General features: G+C 40.3%; 1 protein-coding gene across 1 annotated transcript; it reads left to right on the plus strand.

The window, feature by feature from the left end:
• Positions 1-3,939: 3,939 nt before the first annotated feature.
• Positions 3,940-23,732, plus strand: USP14 (ubiquitin specific peptidase 14). Its single transcript, XM_064655670.1, has 16 exons — positions 3,940-4,142; positions 6,642-6,787; positions 7,421-7,453; positions 9,343-9,447; positions 11,133-11,236; positions 13,360-13,418; positions 15,305-15,435; positions 15,742-15,822; positions 16,572-16,651; positions 18,127-18,241; positions 19,505-19,570; positions 19,871-19,963; positions 20,873-21,001; positions 22,060-22,120; positions 22,785-22,892; positions 23,011-23,732. The coding sequence occupies exons 1-16, from the start codon at positions 4,127-4,129 to the stop codon at positions 23,160-23,162; spliced, it is 1,479 nt and encodes a 492-aa protein (XP_064511740.1). The 5' UTR covers positions 3,940-4,126; the 3' UTR covers positions 23,163-23,732.
• The last annotated feature ends 810 nt before the right edge of the window (positions 23,733-24,542 follow it).

Here is a 24,542-nt window from a genome sequence, read left to right on the forward strand (position 1 = left end):
GGCCCCTCCCATAGGTGGGATTTAGCTACAGTAGTCACTGAGGCTGTAGCCAGAAGCAATTTGGGAATTGGTAAGGGAGAGGTGGGGCAGCAGGTGCTGAGCTTTCCTCTGAGCTGGTGAACACTACTGGGATTTTTTTTTTTTTAATGTATTAGTTACAAACATAAAAAATGCAAATAGTTTTGTTCTTGTTCCTTCCCCCACATGTGCCCCCAAACTGCAAAAAGTTTGAAAACCACTGAAATGGAAGAGGTAACACGGAAATGGGGGATACTGTGTATGTTACTTTAAACACCTCCTGGGTTGCTATGCATTCTTTACCCTGCCATTTTCTATATCATCTGTTATTAGCAGTCTCACCTTATTGATGCTGTGTTTTAGTTTGCAGCAGCTGTGAGATAGGGATCAAGTGTAGCAGTGGCTTTCAGGTTGGGCGTGCCAGGGCTGTGCCATATCCTGGATCCCTCCTGCATGGGCAGCCACGGTAGTATCTATTCGGGCCCCGCCCAGCCCTGCATGGTGCTGGGAAGACCCTGTGCACCCGACTTGTGTTCAAGCATCTGGTTTCTGTTCCTCTTTTTCTGGGCACTCATTTGGAGACAGTCAAGGTTTGCAGTGCAGGGAACTGAAATGCTTACATTTATCATGGAAAAGAACTTTTAAACATGTAAAGCACTGTAGTATACCAGGACACTGGAATACTAGACCTAAACCACTTACAACTACTATTTTTTTGAGTTTAATTTACATGGAAATTATCTGCAAGTCAGCAGTTAATAATGTGATTGGATCCTACCTGTGCTGCGAATACACAGTCATTAAAACATTTCAAGCCTGAAGATACACTGAAGCTGTGGAAGCCTCATCCCTGTAAGTGTTGGAGGCCAGGTTGGATGGGGTCCTGGGCAATCTGATCTAGTGGATGACATCCCTGCACACGGTCCCTTCCAGCACAAACCATTCTATGATACACAGACAGGTTCTCATGAACATTATGTCCCCCACAGAAAACAAAATGTACATTAATAAATGCACCTGCCAACATATCGGATAATACATCTCGCCCTTTAAGGAAACAAAAAATGTAAATGCAGTATTTTAACTCCCCAGTCTCTGATTATTTAAAATGAATCTTTGTTCTGTTACAGGCATTACAAAGGTGCCTAAAGCATGCCTTGGAAAGGGGTTTGCTTCCTCACACCTTTCGCTGTATCACAGCACCTGCTTGTACTGTTTGAGAATACACCTACCACTTGTGCTCGTCAGAACTGGGCCAAGGGAGATTTCACAGTGTAAAAGCCTTTTCTAAACAGATCTGGACTTGCTCTGACCCATCTTCTAGCATTATAAATCCTGCCAGGCCTGTTGGCCTGCAGCACAGTATTTTGCTATCGACACAGTCCCGACTTTTGGATCCAAGCTGGCTTGCATTCATCCAGCTCAAGATGGGAAGGAGCCATGCTCGGATGGGCCTGCAACTGGCCAGAGAGAAACAGCCAGGGCAGGCAGTTGCTGATGACCAAGGTTCCCTCAGGGCCTGTTTTCACTAAAAAAAAAAAAGCATTTAATAATATTCAATCTTTTCCATTTCAATGTCATCAAGGTAATCTGTATTTCATATGTATAGATCAGGTTGCACTCTTTTTCTCTACACTCCTTATGACAGTTTGTGTAAGATTCAGGGAAACCAGCATCTATTGATTCCCTCCTTAAGGAAAAAGGCACGCAGCTGTTACTGCAGGAAGAGGCCTACACGGTCTGGGAGGAAAGAAGAGGGAGGTAGTGGTTTTTCACCTTGCAGAGGTTGGGATGATTTTTCCTGTAGATACAACCCCCGATGCTTCTCTTTCAGCACAGCACCATCTAGTGCCTGTCTCAAATCCTGGAAATGCATTATCTGTGACTGCCTGGGCCTTGATCCACTAAGGGTTGGTTACTCCAAAGGGGAGAATGTGTTCAGTGCCGCTTCAGACAATAGAGCATTCCACTTCCATTTAGCAGTCCCAAATAAACGGCCTCTATGTAGGTCACTGTTGGTGTTAAGAGGCTAGACTGGAGACATCCCAGACTCACAGGCAGGCAGCTGGGGTCTGCTCTCACTTGAATAGATGATCTGCAGGATCTCACCCTAGAATGGGATTAAAGCTTTTCTAGAAAGCTCCTTTCAGCAAGTCTAAGTAACAGAAGATTCATCACTCTTGCTGGTCAACTTTAACAATATTTAAATTGCCTCAGTAATTGGAAACTCCACCTTAATTCAAGATCCAGATTAATTTCAGCATAACACCAATTGAAGCTTCTCTGTGAAATGTAATCCTTGGTCCTCCCACACCTCCTTTTCACATCTAGGAGCCTACACTGAATAAAATCAACTTTCGGTCTTCTCCATGACAGTCAGAAAAGACTGAAATTTTAAGCCAAGACTGAAATTTCTAACCCTTCCATTTTAAGGCTTACTTTCAAACTTCGGATTGTTTTTATGGCCATTTTTGTATATCATTCTTCTACTGTTTGGAATTGAAAATCACATTTGATGAACAGCACATTTATCAAGGAAAGATCCTTCTTTTTTTGGATATCACTTCTGCGGCAAAAGCAGGACCAGAAGTGCACATGCAGACAACCAGATGGTGATATAAGCTGTGTCAGAAGCTCTTAAGAGCTGCAGATGTAAGCAGCAGAGGACTGCCAGGTTCCAAGAGGTGGTATCTAGGAGGGGTCCAAGGAAGAGATGTTTCTTTCTGGCATGGTCTCCCTTTTTGTATGTTTAAGTACTGCTTTGGGTTCTTTAACCACAGCCTAATACTGAGAGCTTTTGTAGCAGTTGAGACTCGTGTGTCTCCATATCTACTGGTTTCAGTATCTTTAAAACTTGAAGGATTTTGTCCTGAAGGCTCCTGGCCGTTGCCATCACACTCATGTTTCAATACTCCTTATCTATCATCGAGTCTCAAAATCATTGCTAGTCATCCCCTCTCCCCTCAGTAAAGTTCTTCTGTTTACAGTTTTATCTCTTGCTCCATCTTCTCTTATAAACCAAACGTATTTCATCCACGACACCTTTTTATTTTTTCTGCCTCCCTCCCCCTGCCTTGTGCAATCACAGCGGATTTGGGCACACCCCCCAGGGGGTCCATAAGCCCACCTCAGCTCTCACAGAATCGGTGAGTTGCAAGGGACCACAGCAGCTCATCTGGCCCAACCTCCCTGCTCAGGCTGGGTCATCCCAGAGCACATGGCACAGGATCGTGTCCAGACAGTTCTGGAATATCTCCAGTAAAGGAGACTCCACAACTTCCCTGGGCAATCTGTTCCAGTGCCTGGTCACCCGCAGAGTAAAGAAGTTCTTCTTTATATTCAGGTGGAACTTCCCGCGCATCAGTTTCTGTCCACTGCCTCTTGTCCTATTGCTTGGCACCACCGAGCAGAGCCTGGCTTCATCCTCTTGACACCCTCCCTTCAGATATTTATAGACATTAAAGAGGTCCCCTCTCAGTCGTCTCTTTGTAAAGCCAAACAGGCCCAAATCTCTCAGCCTTTCCTCGAGAGATACTCCAGTCCCCCTGATCATGTCTGTTGCCCTCCTCTGGACCCCCTCCAGGGGCTCCACGTCTCTCTCGTACGAACTGGACACACTCTCCCTCCAGCCCTGCGCTCCCCACATCCGTGTTCCCCGTCCACGGCACCAACACCGGCGGCCCGTTCCCGACCCCACGCAGACCCTGCAGCGGCGGCTCTGCCCACGGCTCGCAGCTTTAACCGGACCCGGACTCGGACTCGGACCCGGACCCAGACCCAGACCCGGACCCGGACCCGGACCCAGACCCGGACCCGGACCCGGACCCGGACCCGGACCCGACCGCCGCCCCCGCCCCCGCCCCGTGCGCGCTCCCGCTACTGCGGGGGGCCCCGCCCGTTCCGGCTGTGCGCGCGCACCCGCCCCGCCCCGTTTCCGCCGAGCGGCCGCGCTTGCAGCGTCATCCCGGGGGCTGGTTTGAATGAGACCCCGAGCGGGGCCGGGACCCGCCGCCGACACCGCCCGCCCGCTGCCTCCCGTCCCGACAGCGCCGCTCCCCGCCCCGCTTCCCCTTTCCCTTCCCGCCCGCCCGGGACGCGCCGCTCCGCCATGCCGCTCTTCTCAGGTGAGCGCGGCCCCGCCGCCCCGCGCACTCCCGGCGGGCCCTTCCCGGGCGGGAGCGGGCGGTGCCGCCCAGGGGCAGCGGGAGCGGGAGGCGCCGCACACGTGAGCGCCGATCCCGGCACACGGGCCGGCGGCGGGAGCGCCGTGGCAGGCGCGGCCCGCCCGAGGAGCAGGGCGGGAGGGAGGGAGGGAGGGAGTGCTGGCCTGGCCTTGTGGGTGGCTGGGAGGGAGGAAGGGAGGGCGGGTGTCTCACACGTCCCGCGGGTCTCGGCACTGCCCTGTCTCGGCTTGTTTGGGTTTCCTGCTAAAAGAGAAGTGGTGCTGCCCGTCAGATGAGCCGGGGTTCTGCATCCGTGCCTCCGAATTTGTTTAGGTGCGTCTACCTCTGCTCTTTTAAATCCATTATATTCCAGGTAAAACTGGAGGAATCACAAACTCAGATAGGTTGGCAAAGACCTCTGAGATCATCGAGTCCAACCTATGATGGATCATCACCTTGTCAACTAGACCATGGTACTAAGTGCCACATCCAGTCTTTCCTTAAACACCTCCAGGGATGGTGACTCCACCACCTCCCTGGGTAGTGCATTCCAGTGGATAATCACCCCTTCTGTGGAGAAATTCTTCCCGATGTCTAACCTAAACCTCAAGTTAAAGCTTACTTAAATTGTACTGCGTTCCTCTTGCCCTCCTTGCCGTGAGGCAGAGTTTCTATGGAAGACTGCAAGAGCCAAACCTCCAGTGACACTTCCTTGCTTATATCTCACAGGTCTGGTCTACTGGGGCTTTTTAGTTTTTTTAAGTTGTACATGGCATCAGTACACAGTTTCTCCACTATTTTAATTGTAGTTGTCAAACTGGGATGCTTATGTCAGTATAACAGAACTTTTCCTGAACTCATCCACATTTTGTGGAGTCTTCCTCACTGGAGATATTCAAGAACTGTCTGGACATAATGCTGTGCCATGTGCTCTAGGACGAACCTGCTTAAGCAGGGAGATTGGACCAGATGACCCACTGTAGTTCCTTCTGACCTGACCCATTCTGTGATCTGTGCGAGCTGTGTTTTCTGATCAGTGGGGAAAATACGTCCTTCTTTTTTCTTACTTTCCATTATTTTCAAATTAACAGGTTTCTCTTTTGTTTGGGATAAAGTCTTGGTTGCGTTCTCTTAAGAGAAGACGCTCATGCTTTTCAGTTCCTCCTCTTGAGTGCTGAGTTGTCAAAACCAGTGACACTACAGATTAATAATTGCTAACTCTTCTGCATAGTTAGCAGTGGATGCATGACTGTTCAAAAATTCAAAACCCAAAAGTCTATGCAGCTGACTTGTTCGGTGACTGAGTGGGTTGTCTTCTTGGAAAATGGGGAAAGCCGTGTGCTTGGTAGGTCTTAAATATGTGAAATAATAAATGTGTTTAAAAAACCCCAGAAGGTTGGGCAAATCAGAAGGTACTTTCTGCTAGAAATACTGAAAAGTCAGTCATTTGAGTTGCTTTGTAGACTAATTTAGTCTTAACTAGTTTAGACTTACTTGTGATTATTCTGTCATATTACCCATCACAAGCACTGCATACATCTGAAATCTGAACCTTTTTTGAAGGGTTTTTTTAAATTATGACTTCTAAGAGTTTTGTGTTTAAAAAATAAAGGCAGCGTTGCTGTAATATATTTATGTAAAATGGAAACACAGGTAGAAGAATGTGGCTTTCCTAAGCTCTGATATTTCAGCCATTTACTGTGCATGTAGAATATTACTGCCTGCTGTATTTTACAGATTTTCAGCAAGCCTTCAGCATGCTGAAGAAGCCTTTTGTACCTGTGATAGTGATAGGAAGTGGTCAAAGGTGTTCATTAGAAACACACAGCTTATTCCAGGCACTTTTTTGTCTGCTCTCAGTCGGTACTAACTTCCCTAAAATGAAGCTAACGTTCCATTGTGCCACTCTGCTTGATGTTTGTGCTTGTGATCCCCTTTCCAGCATCAAGAATTATGCTTTGTGTAACCAAATTTCGCTTCACTTCTTAATTCCCATCCTGCACCTTTCCTGGAATCAGTAGCCTTGCTTTTAAAGAACGTTGTATTGTTTTCTGCTGAAGGAGAAGGGAAATGCTATGGAAAACTGAACTGGAATTGCACCCCTGAACTTCCTTCAGAAAGTTCGTTTGTTTGCAATGAACAGTAGCAAGAGAATGGGAGAGTTGGTTCCAAACTGCTTTTGTGAAGACCTGCCTAAAGGATTTCTGATGCTGTTATACACATTCGTTTCTTCCAAAGTTTCTCAGTATATATGTTGCTTACAATGGTTTTGTAGGATATATTTAGACTTGTTGGAAGTAGTATGTGCCATATAAAAAGGTGTCCTTTAGCTTGGTTATTAACAGATTTTAAGACCTGAAAACTGAATGTTTTGAGACAGTATAAAGTCTTGGTGATCTTGGTGATATTACATTCCCGTATATTAGGAAATAATCCAGTTTCAAAACATTTTGTTTGCAGTTAATGTGAAATGGGGAAAAGAGAAATTTGATGGCGTGGAGCTGAACACTGACGAACCTCCAATGGTCTTCAAAGCCCAGCTATTTGCACTGACTGGAGTTCAGCCAGCTAGACAGAAGGTTATGGTTAAAGGAGGAACTCTGAAGGTAGAAATCCACGTTTTTTCTATTATTTCTAACTTTATTATGTGATAACACAAGCAATGACCATATTTTCAAGTGTTCCTCCAGAAGGTCTTTCGTTGTACCTGTTAAACAGATTGCACTTTTCTGAAATAATTGTGCATAATTTGTTGCCTCCTGCTAGAAAATACTGGCAAAAGTTTGTAGCTAAATAGTTTTGAGATACACTGTTGTTTTAAAACACTTCTTTACTCTTTTATACCAAACACTGCTCTGCTTGGTGGTTTTCTTTTCCTGTCACTGTTTCATGTTCAGAATCCAAATGCAACTTTTTCCTTTTTAGCTTGTTTAACAAAAGTTTCTCTAGCATTTCTTTGCTGGAGACTTTCTGGTGTAATGAGATAAAGTCGACTTTGCTTCAAAAAGCTGTTTACATCTAAGCAGTGTTGAATAACAGATGAAGAACCTTATTGAAAAGATGACTTTGCTGCTTTTTATTTCAGTCAGACAAAACTTGATGATGTGTAAAGGGTTAATGTTGTGTAATCTTGGCTGAAACACAGTTGTATATTTAGAAATACATGATGAATATTAATGAAAATGCTTGCTTGTCTTTTGCTGCAAGATAATTAACTTGTCTTTTATTTTATTTCACAGGATGATGACTGGGGGAACCTAAAAATAAAGAATGTAAGTTCTCAGCAGTAACTAAATTTTACTAGTTTGATTTTTATTTTGGCATTTAAAGAAAGACTTAAAAGTGCTTGCTGTTTCTCTTTGAATGGGTAGCGCTTTCTTAAAAATCATATCTTGATGAAAAATAATTTTACAAGTGTCATACCTAAGGATACTTACAGAAGTCTCACCACTGATTTGTAAAAAACCTTCCTTTGGCATCAGTAGGGAAATCGCACCATCTTTTTTGAAGCACTTGGGAGCATGTATTTCTGTCTTTCTTACAAGAAATGCTCTGGGTCTGAGCAGTGGTCCTTCTGTGTGGTCTGTCTGTGACCATAAAAATAAGTGATGTTATGTAGAGAGAGCTTGTGAAGCTGGGCACTGTCTGTGGATTGTCATGCTCTTTCGTCCCCAGTGTGGACAACCTGTGTTGGGAATGCTGAATTTACAGGTCTTTCTACGTCCTTTTATACCACCCTCCTGAAATTTGTTCTCCTGTACTAAATAGCTGCTGTTTATAAACAAAGCCATTAGTAATCTTAATTCATACCTTTGGCTAGTTCAAAAAGAAAACAAAAGGTGAATGTATTTTTGCTGCTTACCTGTATAATATTGCACTAAGGAATCCCACAAGTTTTTGTTTGGTTTTTTTTTTTTTTTTGGTCATTTTCGTTTCTGTACATATCTCGTAACATCTTGGAACATCTGTTACAGGTTTTGCTCCAGTTCTTCACTGAGCACATTGACTTAGGTAGCATTACTCTTACCCTTGTAACTAGTTCGCAGTCATCCGTTAGCAGCCTGTAGATGCAGCTATTGTAGCAAAGTCATTCACCAAAAAACCCAGTAATATTCTTGTCCTTTTCTGCATACTGTTGTGCTAATAGCTGCCTTTATTAATTTTAATAATATTATATAAAAGTTCTAGGGATTTATTTGCACTGTCAAAGCAGTTTCTTTTCATTCTGTTGTTCATTCTCTTCCTTAACACTGTATTTTTTCAAGGCCCCAGATAGTAATTTTCTCCTCCTTTGACAGATCTTATTGTGTAGATGTACTTCTATTGAATGCTAAAAGACTCCTTTTCCTTATGCTAGTTCAGCAAGCATGGTAACTTGATTGCTGCTTTTTTTTCCCCCCTTAAATGTTGGTGCTCATGCCTAAACTGATGGGGTAATTTAGGTTCTTTTTTACTTTCCAATTAGTTTAATGACCTCAGAACTTGCCAGGCCAAAAGATGGCACCTCCCTTTCCTGCTTGCTTTTCAGGTGGAAAAAAAAATATCTGAACCTCAAAGCTGTGGTCCTCATTATTACCCACATCTGTCTGAAATGTCTCCTCAGATTCCAAGTTAAGGATGGAGGACCTTTTTGTTGTTGTTTAGAGAATTCTGAGTTTGAGAACTTGAGACAGTTGATTGAAGCTCAAGTGTTGCACCTACTTTCAAATCAGAATTTGGTTGCTCAGTTACCCTGGATAATTTGTAAGGCTTAAAGGAAAGAGGAATATTTGCACTCATGTGTTGAAGGTGGTCCGACCCGAGTGGTCCATCAGGAAGGGAGCTTCTCTGAGCACTTCATGTTGGGGTGTTCCATGAATGTTAAGTTTAGTCCCAGTTGGTATCCCAGTTGTCAGCTGTTGGCACGCTCACTAGATGTTTCAGTGGAAACATCTAGCATGGATAATGCTGTGGAAGTGTTCTCAGTAAGTACTTTCTAGGTAAGAGGAAGTTAAGGTATACCCTTAAATCACGATAGTGCTCTGTTGGTTCTGTAAACCAAGAGAAAGGTTGTGTTTATTCTGGGGGAAATAGCTGAAATATGTTAAGAGCTTAATGATTTTTTTTTTAACTGGAAATAACTGTCCTTAAATATTTATTGCTATTTTCACTGTGTTTCAAGGGGATGACCTTACTGATGATGGGTTCTGCAGACGCACTTCCAGAAGAGCCAATTGCTCGACCTGTCTTTGTAGAAGACATGACAGAGGAGCAGTTGGCTTCAGCTGTAAGCATATTTCAAACTTTGGTTTCTTGTAAACCTCAAAGTAATGGCAAGTTTTTAAATACTTGCAGTTGCTTAAAACTGGATTTTAAAACTGTAATGTGTGTTTACCATCTTCTCCAATAAACGCAAATTTACATTGTTGACCCAACTTGAAGCAGTGAGGAGAAGTCTGGGATTTAATTTAAAAGTCATATAATTAGTGCTGTTTTTTCTTTGAGCAGGCAGCTTAGTAGATTTTCTAAAAATAGCATTGCTAATGTTTTTAAAGACAAAACTGTATTGCCTTTGCTGTATTAGTGTCCTGAACTTGGTCTGAACAAGGGCTCTTAGATGTGCAAAATTGTTTCCTGCCTCTTTCATAGCTGTGGGGGGAAACCAGGATTTGTCTGGGGTAGGGTGTGTTTGGGGTTTTGTACGTCTGTGTTAGTAATATTATACGTTATATAGTCAACTTTTCTTTGTGCAAAATGAAAGTAAGTTTGACATTAGTAGAACAGATTTTTATGTCTTGCTTTATTGGAATAAAGTCTGAAAGAGCATAATTAATCTATTATTTTTTAATGAAGCAAATTCTGAGTAGTTTTCATTTTTACCATTTGAAAGACTTCATTTTCTCATCAGTCATTTGAACTGGGAGCTCTTTGTCACACTTAACAGTTGCATGACTGTTGTCAACTGTGCCTGCAGAATGGGAGTACTTTTATGCATGTCTGTATGAAAAAGGATCTGTAGTTTAGGATTGTGTTTGTGCTTCAGGATTTAGTGCTTTCCAGGCTGCCTGCAGGTGAAGGATATTTATGTATTTTTGAGATTAACCCCGTACACAGACTGAGATAACTGAGAGGCAAGCAAGGAGATGATTGTGTCAGAGAACATTTTGGAAAAGTTGGTCGCAATGCATTTCTCTGATTGAAATTTTGTAATACATCAGAATTCAGTTGTCTGTACTGCATGTGTTCAATAATGGAATACACAGCTAAATGTGTATTCAAATATTTAATTGGTATTGGTATGCAGTACTACTTCAGTTTCATTAAACTACGTGATTTTCCCTGACAACTACCTAAGCATTGAGGATTAAAAAGAAAAAGAAATAAAAATGCTATTACATGGTAATTTATAGTTGTTTCTGAAACTGGTTAGTTAAATTATTAGTTGGCCTTCACATTTGTCAAATTCACAAGTTGTCTGAAAAGATCAGATTAATGATCTGTTGTAGACTTCTGAAGAGGAGTTTAAATAATGCTTTTGTTTCAGACTACAAACTCCATCACTTTCAGAGTTTTACTGAAAACTGATTTTAATTAAAACACCAGTGTTTTGTGGAAATGTATTCATGTGGAACTTTCCTGGAAATAGAACTTTAAGGTCAAAACTTGAATGAAATTATAATTGAACTTTCTGAATGACTGCCTGCTTGAAGAATATGTTCATTAAACTAAACATGCACAGGAAAGAAAACCAAAGCATTCCTGAATGTCCCCTAAAAACAGCAAATGGTGAAATGATTAATATAATCATAAAATGCATCTGGAAAACTTCATGAAGTTTGATTGAATATTCCATGTTTTATGCATCTCTGACAGCTCGTCTTCTTAGAAGTTGATGTAACGTTACAGCATTTATAAAAAAATGGTTGCACATCTCTCTCTGACCTTTAAGCACCCTTGTGAATTTTTTGGTAGATGGAATTGCCATGTGGATTGACAAACCTTGGCAACACTTGCTACATGAATGCTACGGTTCAGTGTATCCGTTCAGTGCCAGAAGTGAAAGAGGCCCTTAAAAGGTAGGATTCAGGACAAAAATACCATGACTAAAATGTATTGTTTAGCTTATGAAATAAGCTATTTTGTGGAACTGCTATCTTAATACTGGTATAGATTATCATAACAATCTGTTACTCTTTAAAACTATTCAAGGTTAACATAATGATTGAAAGTTTATCCTGTGGCTGTGTTAGTCTGTACTTTAATAAAGAACTTACGACTGTGTATTTCTTGGAACTGGCTTTTAGTAGGGAGATCGTGTTTTGCCTAGCTGGAAAGTGCTTCCTATCAAGACTTGTTTAAAATACTAAAACAAGCTACTGAACTCCTGACCCTGTTTTTTGGTCAGTTTTTATGGTCTTATTCTGTATAGAAGAATCATAGGGGAGTCCAGTTCCTTTGAGGAATATTTCCTTCAATGGCTTTATTGTACAACATGTTTTCAGGTGTGAAATTCTGATGTTACTGACATTTGCCACTTGGAGGTACAGCAGGAAGTTCTGAGATAAGACCATAGGTGTTATTGTGGTAGCAAACTGGAATATACCAGAGTTGTGTGGATGTCTAGGAAACAGAAGACATACCCTTATGGAATTTTGTTTCATTTTCTAATTTTTTCTGATTGTAGGATAACTTTTCTGATTTTTTTGTTTGTTTGTTTTTGTTATTCTGGACTGAAATGTGAAAATGGCCAGTGTAGGTTTGGTTTGTGTTTTTTTTTTTCTTGTAAGGGATCTACAAGAAACTCAAAAATTATGAATATCAGAGGAAAAAAAGAATAAGTGGTAATGTGAGCCTGAATTTGTCCTCCTGATGAATTGTAATAAGAAAACAATCAGTATTTTAAAAAAGTGAGAATTAGGTAGAGCATTACCATCTTAGGGTTAACTTAATTCCTTTAAAACACACTGCTTTTCTGATTCCATGGTACCCAGCTGGATATTCTGGATTACTGTAAACACTGGTTATTTAAGTAGTTATACATTTTTCTTCATTCTGTTAGCAGGTGAACCTTAATTATTTAGCACTGAGGACTATTTGTGAATCACAGAAACTTAAAGGTTTTTATTGTTTATCAGTGTTGCCATTTTAGGAAAGTCTGTTTATTTCCATGTGAAGGACTCCTGAGTTGCTGCATTGAATCAATATTTGACAGATTTAAGGTTCCAAATGGCAAAATGTAGCCTGTGAAACTGGCAGAGTGCAGTACAAAATATGGCTGTATTGTCTGTGGGAAGTTAGGTGCAAGCTCTGTTTTTGCCTGGAGATTAGCCCTTATTTGGTCTTCTCTGCTTGATGACAGCATGGAAAGCTGTAGGGTATTTGGCACTAGGAGAGGGGTGAAAGGGCTCACATGGGAAAGCTTAATGTTACAAGTTTGTTTCTCACCACCTGCTCCAGTGGTCTCCATGTTTTGTAGCATGTCAGGGAAAGTTTCCTGCTCATCATCTACCAATTGTCAGAATTTTAAAAGTGCAGTCTGAGATTGGAGAATGTGTGAGACCCTCCTTTTGCTTAACAGCTTATATGCTTTGAGGAGTCCATCTGTTCCTCATCCAGCTGCTAAATTAAGAATTCTTTCAAAGAAGAGTGGTAAGTTCTAGTAATGTGGGTGGACTCCCATGCCTCTTCAATGTAGGAAATATCTCCCCAAGGAAACATTGCACCTCTCAGTGTTTTGCTTCTGCTGTGCAGGGAGGAAGCAAGCCTGCCTTCCATCTCTGTGCATCATATCTGCCATCTATCCTCAAAAGTGGCTTTTTTCCATGTATCTGAAGGATACATGTTTCAGAAATAGGGTAGCTTTTATTTAGACTTTTTATTTTTAAAGAAACTGAGAAATCAAGTCTTTGAGGCAAATGGATTAGGGAAGTAGCAGTGATGTATCCAGACTTCTTGGTCTGCCTTTATTTATTGTCTGAAGGATACCAGTTTTCCTTTGCTTCCATGCAATGCTTGCAAAATATCTGAGACTTTGAGGTGAATGTGAGTAAATCTTACCTTCAGTTACTTCTGGTTTGGTGATTGATTTCCTTTGATATATTTAAATAAATCTAGCAGCTGCCTGCTTTGTGATCCAAAAACCCAGCTGCTCCTCTTAATTGTGTTTAATTGCATGTAAATTATTTTTCTTCTCCTTTAGGTATGGTGGTGCCTTAAGAGCTTCAGGAGAAATGGCCTCTGCTCAATACATTACTGCAGGTTAGTGTTTAGAGGAGAAAACAGGGTTTTAAACTAGTGTGTGATTTCCTGCTAACTGCAGATGAAATTTGCACTTAGAACCCTGTGTATTGTTCTTTGGTACATATGCCTTAGGAATTAAAGATCTGCTAGCACTGGAGGATTCCTTTTGCCTTTAAGGGTTATTCTGCCCCTGCCTGGAAAGCATGTATCTCTGCATATTGCCCCTCTGCACTCTGGGGAAAAGATTCAAGTGTGGTCTAGGCTTAGATAGAAATAATTTGTATCTTTTAACTGTTTCACATGTAGGCATAGAGTAATTGGAACTTCCTAAAGCAGACTCCATCCATCCATTGGTTGATTTGATCATTTTGCTAGAAATATTTTAGTGTGCTGTTCTTTGTTCCGCTTAATGGTAGGCTAACGCCATGCTCCTGGAACGTGTATTTCATTGGTAGTTTTTAATATGATTTATTGGCTGAGCATTATTGTTAGGGTAGTAGCTGATGCTTTATCAGTGGTCTTAGCCTTTACCCCAAAGATCCAGCTTTCGTAACTGAAATGGAAAGTAGTGTCTTCAAAATGAGAATTATTCTTTGTTTTGGTGATGTGGGTGCTCACAACATGGGAGCTCACGATGGCCCCGTATCTCAAGTTCTAACTAGAATTCTAGTTAGACCCCTTACACTTGAACAAGGGTACTACTTGTCCGCTTTTTCTTTTTTTACTCTATTTCATTGCCCCACTAAGATGCTGGGCCAGGACACTGGGATTTCTACCAGTCCATTTAAGGAAAAACAAAACAATATAAGGAAGGAAAGGTCCAGTTTGTGGGTATGCCTGCTGATCGAATTTTGGGGTGGTAAGTTCAATGGTTACTCTATACAGCCATGCCTGCCCCTCCCCTTTTAACTGCCTTTACTTCGTGTCCCTTGTTTTCTTTTTAAGGTGACAGCTCTGCTTCTTAGTTTGTTTTTTTTTTTTTTAATAGTTTAAGTAATTTGTAGTTAATTCCTGGGTGCTGAGCTGTTCAGGAACTCCTGCATGACACTTGTGGCATTTTTTTTTTAATTGCTGTGTCATATCAGTTACACCTTTTATCAAGGTCAGTGAAGATACTTCTGAAAGAGAGGAAGCAACTGACCTTGGTTCCTTGTAATCTTGCCTTTGTTCACTTACTCAAGAGTACCATTCATTAGTGTCTCCATTTGTAAATTAGTGACCATGCAGACTGTTGCCTACCTCACAGGGTTGTTGTGAGGATTAACAGGTCTCTGAAGTGACCTGTGGATTTAAAATTCTGTAGCCTGGGTAGATAAGATATAGGTGGTAGGGTGTGGAGCAAAAAAGAAAGCCATGTGTGTTGTCATGCAGTCAGTATCATTTGTTGGTTTGCACATAGTTATGAGCTGTCTGCACATATGCATACACATACTTGTTTTCCTGAGTCTTAAGCATGAGTATTTCCTAGATATTTTAGTTGGGAAAAATGAAAGGTTTTTTCCCAGTAGTTGGTGAAACTTGTTACTCTAGAGGATGGATTGTGAATGCCTTCTGGTTTCTCTAGGTGTAGTCCTCTTGTTCCTCAAATGTGTTTCCAATGAAATCTTAATTGCTCAAAAAATTTATTTTATTTTATTTTTTTGTTAGCAGCCAGGAAAGACATTATTTGCTGAACTTTCAGAATTGTCATCTTTATGGTTGCAAAGTCATGCTCACAAATGAGGTCTTAGGTGCAGCTGTTATGCCACCTGGAAAACTTGATTCTACTTTGGAAAGATCAAATTGGACACTGTTTAATGATTTGTCTTTAAATGTTGTTGCTGGTTTACTGTTCTTTTTGCACTTCCTGCCATGTTTGAATTGTTTTTGCACTTCTCAAAGCATTCACTTACTTTTTCTTCAAGCTCTTAGAGACTTGTTTGATTCCATGGATAAAACTTCCTCCAGTATTCCACCTATCATTCTCCTGCAGTTTTTACATATGGCCTTCCCACAGTTTGCAGAGAAAGGGGATCAAGGCCAGTACCTTCAACAGGTAAAGACTGATTATTAGCTTATTGTTTAAAAATTCTATAGTATGTTGGAAGTTGGGAACAAAAATATTTTAAAACTTCCCTTCTCTTGTGAAAATAATTTATCCCAGTAAAGCGTCTTTTTGTAGTGTGGAGAAGTTGAACATAGTATCTATTGCTACCTCTGAAAATGCATGGTGGAATTAGGGAGAAATTCTTACTTAAGGAATCCTTACAATTTTTTTTTTTAATAGAATAGAGGTTGATGGGTTTAATATTACTGAATCATAATGCTACTGGTCAGGTGTAATGTTGTGTTCTCTTCCTAGGATGCCAATGAGTGCTGGGTGCAGATGATGAGGGTGCTACAACAGAAACTGGAAGGCATAGAAAGTGATACAGTTATGGAGGTAATTGTAGTCTTACTCTGACCAACTAGGATTTTTAATATTTCACATATTTTTTTGCCATGTATTATCTGTTAGTGAATTCTTTAACATGTAGTCCAATCAGTGAAATTGCTTTCTGATGTGTTTGGTCAGCATAGTGCTACCTACATCATGTCAGCCATGCTGTGGAGTGTACTAAAGGGATGCCTTCACTCTGGGCTTTGTAAGGCATGTGTTGGACCAAGCTGGTGGTGACATACTCACATGCATGGCAGCTGGCCCTGATAACCTGTGAATTCAGTGCATAAGAACTTTTTATCTCTAAAAAAGTGTGCTACAGTTTTAACTTAAACTATTTGAAGCAGACAACTAACCAAATCAACCTGATAAAAAAATTGCCTAAAGTTTTCTCCCCAAGATTTTACCAGACCAGCTCTCTTCTTTCTCTGTAAACTGTTGGCAATGGCAAAAATCTGATAGACTACCCTGAAATTTAAGATAGATTTAAATGGGGGAGGGAGGTGTGAGTTTTTGATTGAAACCTTGCTTGCTAATGTGCTTTGATGTGGTTTTAGTAGCATGCTATAAGCACATTGATTTTGAAACCTTTATGCTGTGTAAAAAGATTGACTGACTAGGAAAAAATGCACCTATAGAAAGACTAAGGAATAGGCTTTAAAGAATTTAAATAAATGAGGTTATTTTGTCTGTAGAGAAGACTGTATTTACATGCTATTTCAAGTTATATCATAAGAGAATTTGTTTTACAGACAGACTCTGGGGCTACAGCAGCATCTTCTAAAAAGAAGAGTTTAATTGATCAGTTCTTCAGCATTGAATTTGAAACAGCGTATCCTAAAGATTAAGGCAAGACACAATGAACAGCAATTTCACACTTTATCAGCTGAGTTCAGGGATGAAAAGCATTGTTCAGAATAGTATAGAAAATTAAAGTGTGTGTTGTGGAAGAGGGGGAGTGATGTGGTGCAGGAGTACACGGAAGTTGAAGTTAAGATTGGATATACTTCGATAGAGAGGATGATGTGGGGAGGAAGAATGGTAATGGAAATTTACAGAAAAAAACTCGTGGACTTTAAATAGCAGGTTTCTTCCCCAGAGAAGATTGGCACTTGTCAAATTGGAGGATGCTGATGTTTTTTTATACAAATGAAAGTAGTTATTGTCCTAAATAGTCCTTTTTTGGCTTGTAGGGGTGTGTTGCTGCTATACTTGTCGTACTAAACATGCCCAAAAGGTAGTGTGATTGATTTCTTAAGAAATAAATTAGATGTCCGCTCTTAGATGAGTAAGAAACAAATGCAGCTGACAACTTTGTAGTAGCTTCTTTACAGCAAGAACAAAAAGTATGTGACCACATGGGGCACACATCTCATGGCAAGTATTACCCTTTTCCCATTTCTCCACCCCAAAATCCTGGCTGTCATGAAACCGAGCACCACTTTAGAAAGAATTACACTGTACATTTCACTTGTCTGAAATAAGGAAGCATCCCCTTAGGTGAGGTGCTGTATCTCATAGCTTGGTAGTAATGAAGAATAAAGGCCTTTTATAAGGTAAGAGTCACACATCTCTCTCCCTGTATCGTGATGTTTGTTATCCTTGAAGTAGCTGGAGTTGCAGAATACGTAGCTAAGAGTAATGATGCCTAAGCAGTAGCAAGAGGAAGAGGCTTGTTTGAAAAGGGGTGTTGCAAACCTTCAAAGTGTGATTGTGGCAACGTTTGTAGAATAGGCGCAGTCAGAAAAATAGCTAGTTGGAAAGAGGTGGATGAGAGAAAAGGATAGGGGTAGAAGTATGAAAAGAGAGGACAGACAGAACAGTTAATGTGTAGAAAACAATGAAAGAATGGGCTTTATTTCAGTGAAGAGGACAGATATAAAGCAGGGAAAGGAGGCTGTGCATGTTGAAAGAAAGGAGAAGTCTGGCCAGGAGCAGGAAGAGGAGAATTTTATTAGTTATAAACAGCAATGGAGTATAATGTTGCTCTGACTTGGTGTTGGCAGCCAGTTGGTATGTTTTGTGTCATGGGGGTTGGGTGGTGGGGTGGAGAAGAAAGAGCAAAGCAGGCCTCAGCTTAAATGGTGATCAAAGACTTATTTTACTTTTTTTGGTATGCTGTCTGCCTCAGATGCCCCTTGTCATTAGCCACGAAGGAACAGATTGGTTAGAAGGAACGGCTCTTTCAAATCTTTTTTACACTAGTATCGATGCACAAGTACAGAATTCCCTTAAATTACTGCACTGTTTTCACCAGACTAGTAGTTCAGCTCTTGGTGCATGATGGTTTTCCTTAATTTTGTGAAGCATGAAATGTACAGAAGCCGAAGAAGAGGAAGTAACTAAAGGAAAGGAGAATCTGCTTCAGCTTAGCTGTTTTATCAATCAAGAAGTGAAATATTTGTTTACAGGACTAAAATTGGTAAGCCATTGCAACTTTTATTTAATTGAAATTCTAGATGACCTCTGTTTTTAATCTGTGACTTGGAATTGACATCTGCTCTCCAAGCTTTACAAAGTTTCAAGTATCTTTTTGGTGTTCAGTGGGAAGCTGGCTGGGAAATGAATTGCATGTTAAATGTCAAGTAGACTTCAACAGAGCATTTTCTTGACCCTGCCATGGTCTTCCCCATGCAGGTAACCAAGTGCAGGACAGTTTGCTACTTCTTTCTTCAGCTGGCTTTCACTCTAGACTGAACAGTATCATGATTTAAGTATGCAGTAGTTGCTTCCCAAAAAATCTAAAAGTCAACTTTAAAGTAGTGTGGCACTTTGGTTGCTCAGATAAAAAAAACCCAGATGATGGAACAATTAAATTTGATTTTGAAGGTGTTGTTTTCCATGAGACAGCATCATCTTTAAACTATTTAAGTAGAACTTCTTAAAGTAAAGTGGTCTGTGCTTTACATGTATCTGTGTATATATATATTTTGAAATTCTATGGGCTCTCCAAACAGAGAGAGTCTGAAGTAGCAAGGAGAGGAGTACTTGTATAAGGTCAGGACAGTGATATGGTTTGTACTTTTACTAAAACCAAGTTGCATGGTTCTCAGAAAATCTTTGTATCTGCTTTTTCTTTGTTTTGACAGAATTTAGAAGAAAAAGTAAGATAAAATAGCTAATGCTCACAAATTAAAAATATTATGAAAAAAGAAACTTCACTTTTAGGCCAAAAAATCTAGAATTCTTATGCTGGATTGCCTGCAGCAAGAGAGTTGCAACACTAAGAACCAGGCTGGTCTTTCCCTGATTTTTATAAGGAGACACCAGCTGTCTCCTTATATGCAGCTCTGTCTGTTTGAGACAGAGCTGAGAAATGTGCAAATATTCTCATCACAAGAAACTTCAGATTTTCTTTAGTTGTTACAACCATGCCACAATACATTTGTAACCAAATCCAGATACAGTTCATAACCAAATCCTATTGTTCTATTCCTGTAGAGTAAAATTTTCTGCAGAGAGAAACTTAGTGTTGTCAGGGCTCAGGAATGAGCCTGGAGCTGAAGGAATGAATGGACATGGTCTTTCGGCCAAGGAATTTCAAAATCCTGTGCTTCATAATGGCTGATAGCAACACAAGAGACTGGCAGAACAAGATTTAGTTTTTGGTTTGTTTACCCCTGTTGTGCTTCTCTTTAAGCTGTGTTTTATGATGAATATGTATTACTTGTTTTTCTTTAAACAGCGTCTTCAGGAGGAAATCACCAAACTCTCTCCAACGCTGCAGAGAAATGCACTCTATATCAAATCTGTGAGTGGTACTTCTGTTTCTCTCTGTAATTCCTTTAAATTTTGTCAATTTTCTGTCCCAAAACACAAAGTCATTGCTGCAACAACATGTGATTTATGTTTATAAAGCATCTGAATATCCACTACCAAGAAACTTAAGACCAGTTGAAAATTATTTCTTTGTTCTATACAGAGCTTCAGAACAGGAGACCTTGTTGTATTCCTATGGGTTTGTGTACAAATATGTTCCCATAATAGGCTGTAGTGCTTAAGATCTGTGAATATCAAAAGTAATAGCTTTTTCTAATTTGTTTTTTTGTAGTCCAAAATTAGTCGCTTGCCAGCGTACCTGACTATTCAGATGGTCAGATTTTTTTACAAAGAAAAAGAATCTGTGAATGCCAAAGTTCTTAAGGTAAGTTTTTTATGCATTGAAGTTTAAATCTTCTTTGTAATTTTCTGTGAGTTTTTTTTATTGTAAGCAGGCGACTAGTACTTTAAGAGTATTTACTAAATTGTTTGCTTTTAAATTGCATTTAAAAATATTAACAAAGTAGCTTTGTCCCAGTTGTGTTGGTGTGTGGCAAACTACACTATCAGACTGAGGCAGGAGCTGAGATGCAGGAGTGAATTTGCCCCAGTGCTGTTAGGATGTCTTTTGGTGTCTTTTCACCAGTGGTTCAGAGGAGAATGTTTAATTAAGGAGAGGGCCATGCTTTCAGTTGTTGAGAGTAAGTTGATGAGAAATGTTTATGCTGTCAAACACTTCCTGTCTTAGTTACTTTAATTGTTTGGCTTTCTGATGGACAAATACAGGAACCAGCTGCAAACAGGCAAATGTTCCAGTTTTGTTTTCTGTTGGCCTTGGCTGAGAGACCTCGTAGGCTGCCCAGGGAGCATCATGATAGATGCTCCTTTCTTACAAGAGGAGGAAAGGAAATAAAGATTGTATTTTAGAGGATTGTTTGGATAGCAAATACTGACACTTTTTGCAAGTGTACAGTCATTCTACATGCCTTTTTTTTTTGTTTACCCTCCATAAGTATTTCTGTAGTGTAGAAGTAGGACAGTTAACAGTAAAGAATCTGATTTATTAAGTATTAATGTATACTGAATGTAGTAATTTATGGTGGTTTGTTCATACTGAATTAGACATTCTGCTGTGGTGGCACTGTAGCCCTTTAGGTAAGTACTGTAGAGCAGGTTGCCATAAATGTGAAGAGAGTTGCATTTAATTTGACTTATTGTGGTCTTGCCATGGGAGAATGCTTTAATGTGGAGTACCAAATTATGCTAATAAGTCTTTATGCTCTTTACTTCCTAGGATGTTAAATTTCCTCTTATGTTGGATGTGTATGAGCTGTGTACGCCAGACCTTCAGGAAAAAATGGTTTCTTATCGATCAAAATTCAAAGATCTAGAAGACAAAAAAGTAAATCAACAGCCAAAGAATGTAAGTCTCCTGACATTGTAGTTAAATCATACATCTGAAATTGGGGTACTAATAAGGACTAGAGAAAACTTGACATCTTTCAAGATATTATTTTCTTATGTATTATGTTTGTATTGAGCTTTAGATCTCTTTATCGTGCATCTTCATGAAAATACAAGATCTGCTTTGGTATAATTGCTTGATGAGAAATGTTAAATGCTGTAGGCAGACAGCATGTATTTAATGTATTAAAATGTAGTGCTTCTGCTTACCAGGGCTATGCCTAAAGTTTTTCTGTGAATTACAAAAAATTATTCCCTTCAAATTTTACTGCTTGCTGGCTGGTCACTTTTGAAGTGCCGTGTAGGAAGCTGTCCCCTGCTCACCAGCTGGAAAGGGTCGTACAAGGGACTGCTACGTGTCTGACTGATAAAATTTAGAATATATGTACCATTGAGCTTAAAATTAGTACTCTGAAAACTTGGCAAATGGTTTCAAGTCCTATCCTATGTACATGTTCTAAAACCGACTTCTCTGTCTTGAATGAAAAAAAAAGTGAATGAGCTAAAAGTGTAGTGCTTTAACCATTTTTTTAAAGTTTGCTAGTCTTTTCCTGGCTTAACTCCTGGCAAATTCATTTAAACATTTGGGTAAGGCTTGCATCTCCTCTTGCACAGATGGGAGCAAGGAAAAAGTGTTTTTTCAAACAAAATGTATTGGCACTTAGAGTCTGTCTCTGGTATTTTTGTATTGGCACTTCTGCTGCCAGCAGGCCCCTAACAAGGAATCAGTCTTCAGCTGCAGAATTGTTTCATAAACAAACCCATAAATCTGGTGGCTGAACAGTGTAGGCAATACATGCTAAAATGGTTATATATTTGCTTTAAAACTGGTCTTGCTTAGATAAGGCTTTTTTATATCCACCTAAAAAGTACAGCAATGGCACTCATTTCAAGTTGAACAAAAAATGTTTAGACTTAGAAACATGTTTAAATCAATGGAGAGTTGGAATTTGATACAATTGTGCTAAAGCTTTTATTAAAGCATTCCACACTAATTCAGCATATTCTGTTTTTTAGTCTAGTAAAAGTGATGGTGCACAGAAAGAAGTTAAATATGAACCATTTTCTTTTCCTGATGGTGAGTACAGGGTAGCAAATCTACTTTAAAGTAACTTTCTGTTCACTTGCATTTAAGTGTGTAGGAGTATTTTGGGAACCCTGGCTCCTTTTAATGCCTTTGAAAATTATTCTTTGGAAACCGACAGAAATTTAAAGAATGGAAAGATTGGGTGAGCCAGAACATTGAGATAGTCAAAGGCATAATTGCCATCCATCTGACAGGCTGCTGATAATAGAAGACATGCACATCAAAAGACATTTGCATGTAATGTGCAGTTGTTTTGCTCTCTGCCTTGTCAGTGGGTGGTAGAAAGCTGAAATCAAAACAAAAACTTAAACTGGACTTGTAGAAGTGTTGTGGTTGTGCTGGTGCTGCCTCAGTTCTGGGGGGCTTGGAGATTGAAGGCCTGAAATATTCACCCTTTGCATTACATCAGTCATGTTTATGGATACGTGTTTATTTTATGAGAACACACAACATCCTGGCTTTCCTGAGAGACTCTCCTGGCTGAGAGCTGCTGCTTTTAGTTCACAGGGGTTTTGTACTGTCCTGTACATGGGGTTTTACTCAACTACAGTGCTGCAGCATGGCTAATGTGTCTTGGGTCTGCAAGCTGCTCAAAATACTGCAGCTGTTCAACTAGGACTCGACATAACTTTTTTTCCCCCCTCTCTTCCCTCAGATATTGGTTCTAACAATTGCGGCTATTATGACCTGCAGGCAGTGCTAACACATCAAGGCAGATCAAGTTCCTCTGGGCATTATGTGTCTTGGGTTAAAAGGAAACAAGGTAAAAAAAATTAACAAATTGCAGCACTGTTAACCACCCTTCACAGCTCCTTCCATTGAAGAGGCTGTTAAGCAAGCTTAGATTTTATGTACAGATAATCCTCTTGTTTTTCTTGCAGATGAATGGATTAAATTTGATGATGACAAAGTCAGCATTGTTACACCTGAAGATATTTTGAGGTTATCTGGGGGTGGAGACTGGCATATAGCTTATGTTCTACTCTACGGGCCTCGCAGAATTGAAGTGGTTGAAGATGAAGCTGAACAATAGTCTTCCGTTTTAGTCATTCTGCCTAGGTGTGAAATAAATGTTGATTACTGATCACTTCTTTAACCCCAGAGCTTTAGCAAGTGGATACATAATTTGTTCAAACCTTTTCATGTGAAGAGGGATATTGTTTTAAAACTGATCCATGTACCAATTAGTCACTACTGGACTGGACTGCCAATTGTGGTGGTGACAATACTTAAAATAGCTTTAATGTCTTGCAGAAGATAATTTTTTTTTTAAATGAGCCTCTCCTCCTTCTCTAATGTCATCAAGTATTTATTACACACCTACTCTCACATTTGTTACTCTTGCATGGTTTATACCACAATTCAGTAGCTGTCCATCCTTTGCCTTACCTGGCAGTTTTGTTAGGAAGGTAGAAGAGGAACCGTTGCCTTGTTGTGTAACTCAGTGCTGCTGCCCGTAGCCAACAGCTGTGGCTACAATCAAGTATTTGTCCAGCCTGACCTGCTGATTCAGTCTGTTCTGTTGCTGGCATCTCATGATTTCAAAATAAATTGTGATCAGCAATGTGTCTCCATTAAAAACAGTTCCTGTCCTGGTAGTGTAGACAGTATGTGTTTGTTTTCACTTCTTGGGCCACCACTGATGAATGTCTCAAAGCAGTCAAGGAATAAAGCCACTTTTTTTTAAGCTGTAGGGCTGCTTCTCCTGTCCTGTTACTCTTTACTCAGTAGCTAAGTGCGGTGTGGTGGCTGCAAAACTGGACTTTGCTTACTTACAAGAACTTCTTTAGTAACTAACTGTGAGTCAGTGTGACTGCAGTAAAAGAAACAGCCAACACAATCAAGAAAAGCACTATCAAGGCCATCACCACGCTCACCCAGTGTTGATGTGTCCCAGTCTCTTCTGGGACAGCTGGTCCATATTCATATGAAATACCTTCACTTTTGTTGTTATAGGGCTGAGTTTGCCTGTGCCTCACTTGCTAGGAGAGGGCCCCTCTTTTATCCTTCCCTGGGGACAGTGGCATCAGCTGTGGCCTTCACAGGTGGTTCTTCTCTGCCTTAAAATTAACCAAGTGAAACTGTTACATGGTGTAGATTCTACCAAACTGTACCTGCAGCGGGAGACAAGACGGGCCATTATTTCCAATAACTCCTGTATCTTGGCCCCTACTGACCTTCACCACAGGACCCAGCATTCACATTCCTAACACATTTAAATCCGAAGTGGGGCAGCAGGCACAAAGCTTTCATCAATGGCACTGCAGACAGGAACTCGCTTCTGAGGTGGCATCTCACCACCCTAGAAATTCACAGCTGTGATTTAATAGCTGAAACAATACAGAGAGGAGTTCAGTGGGATGTAGTTTGCCAAACACTCATAAATCAGAGAGATGTCGGTGAATGGCAGAAA

This window comes from Pseudopipra pipra, chromosome 1 (genome assembly GCF_036250125.1).
Source record: "Pseudopipra pipra isolate bDixPip1 chromosome 1, bDixPip1.hap1, whole genome shotgun sequence".
Lineage (NCBI taxonomy): Eukaryota > Metazoa > Chordata > Aves > Passeriformes > Pipridae > Pseudopipra > Pseudopipra pipra.

Coding starts and splice junctions, on each gene's coding strand:
- USP14 (XM_064655670.1), top strand. Junction 11,237..13,359: donor GTGAAAGAGGCCCTTAAAAG/GTAGGATTCAGG, acceptor CTTCTCCTTTAG/GTATGGTGGTGCCTTAAGAG. Junction 15,436..15,741: donor AAGGCCAGTACCTTCAACAG/GTAAAGACTGAT, acceptor TTCTCTTCCTAG/GATGCCAATGAGTGCTGGGT.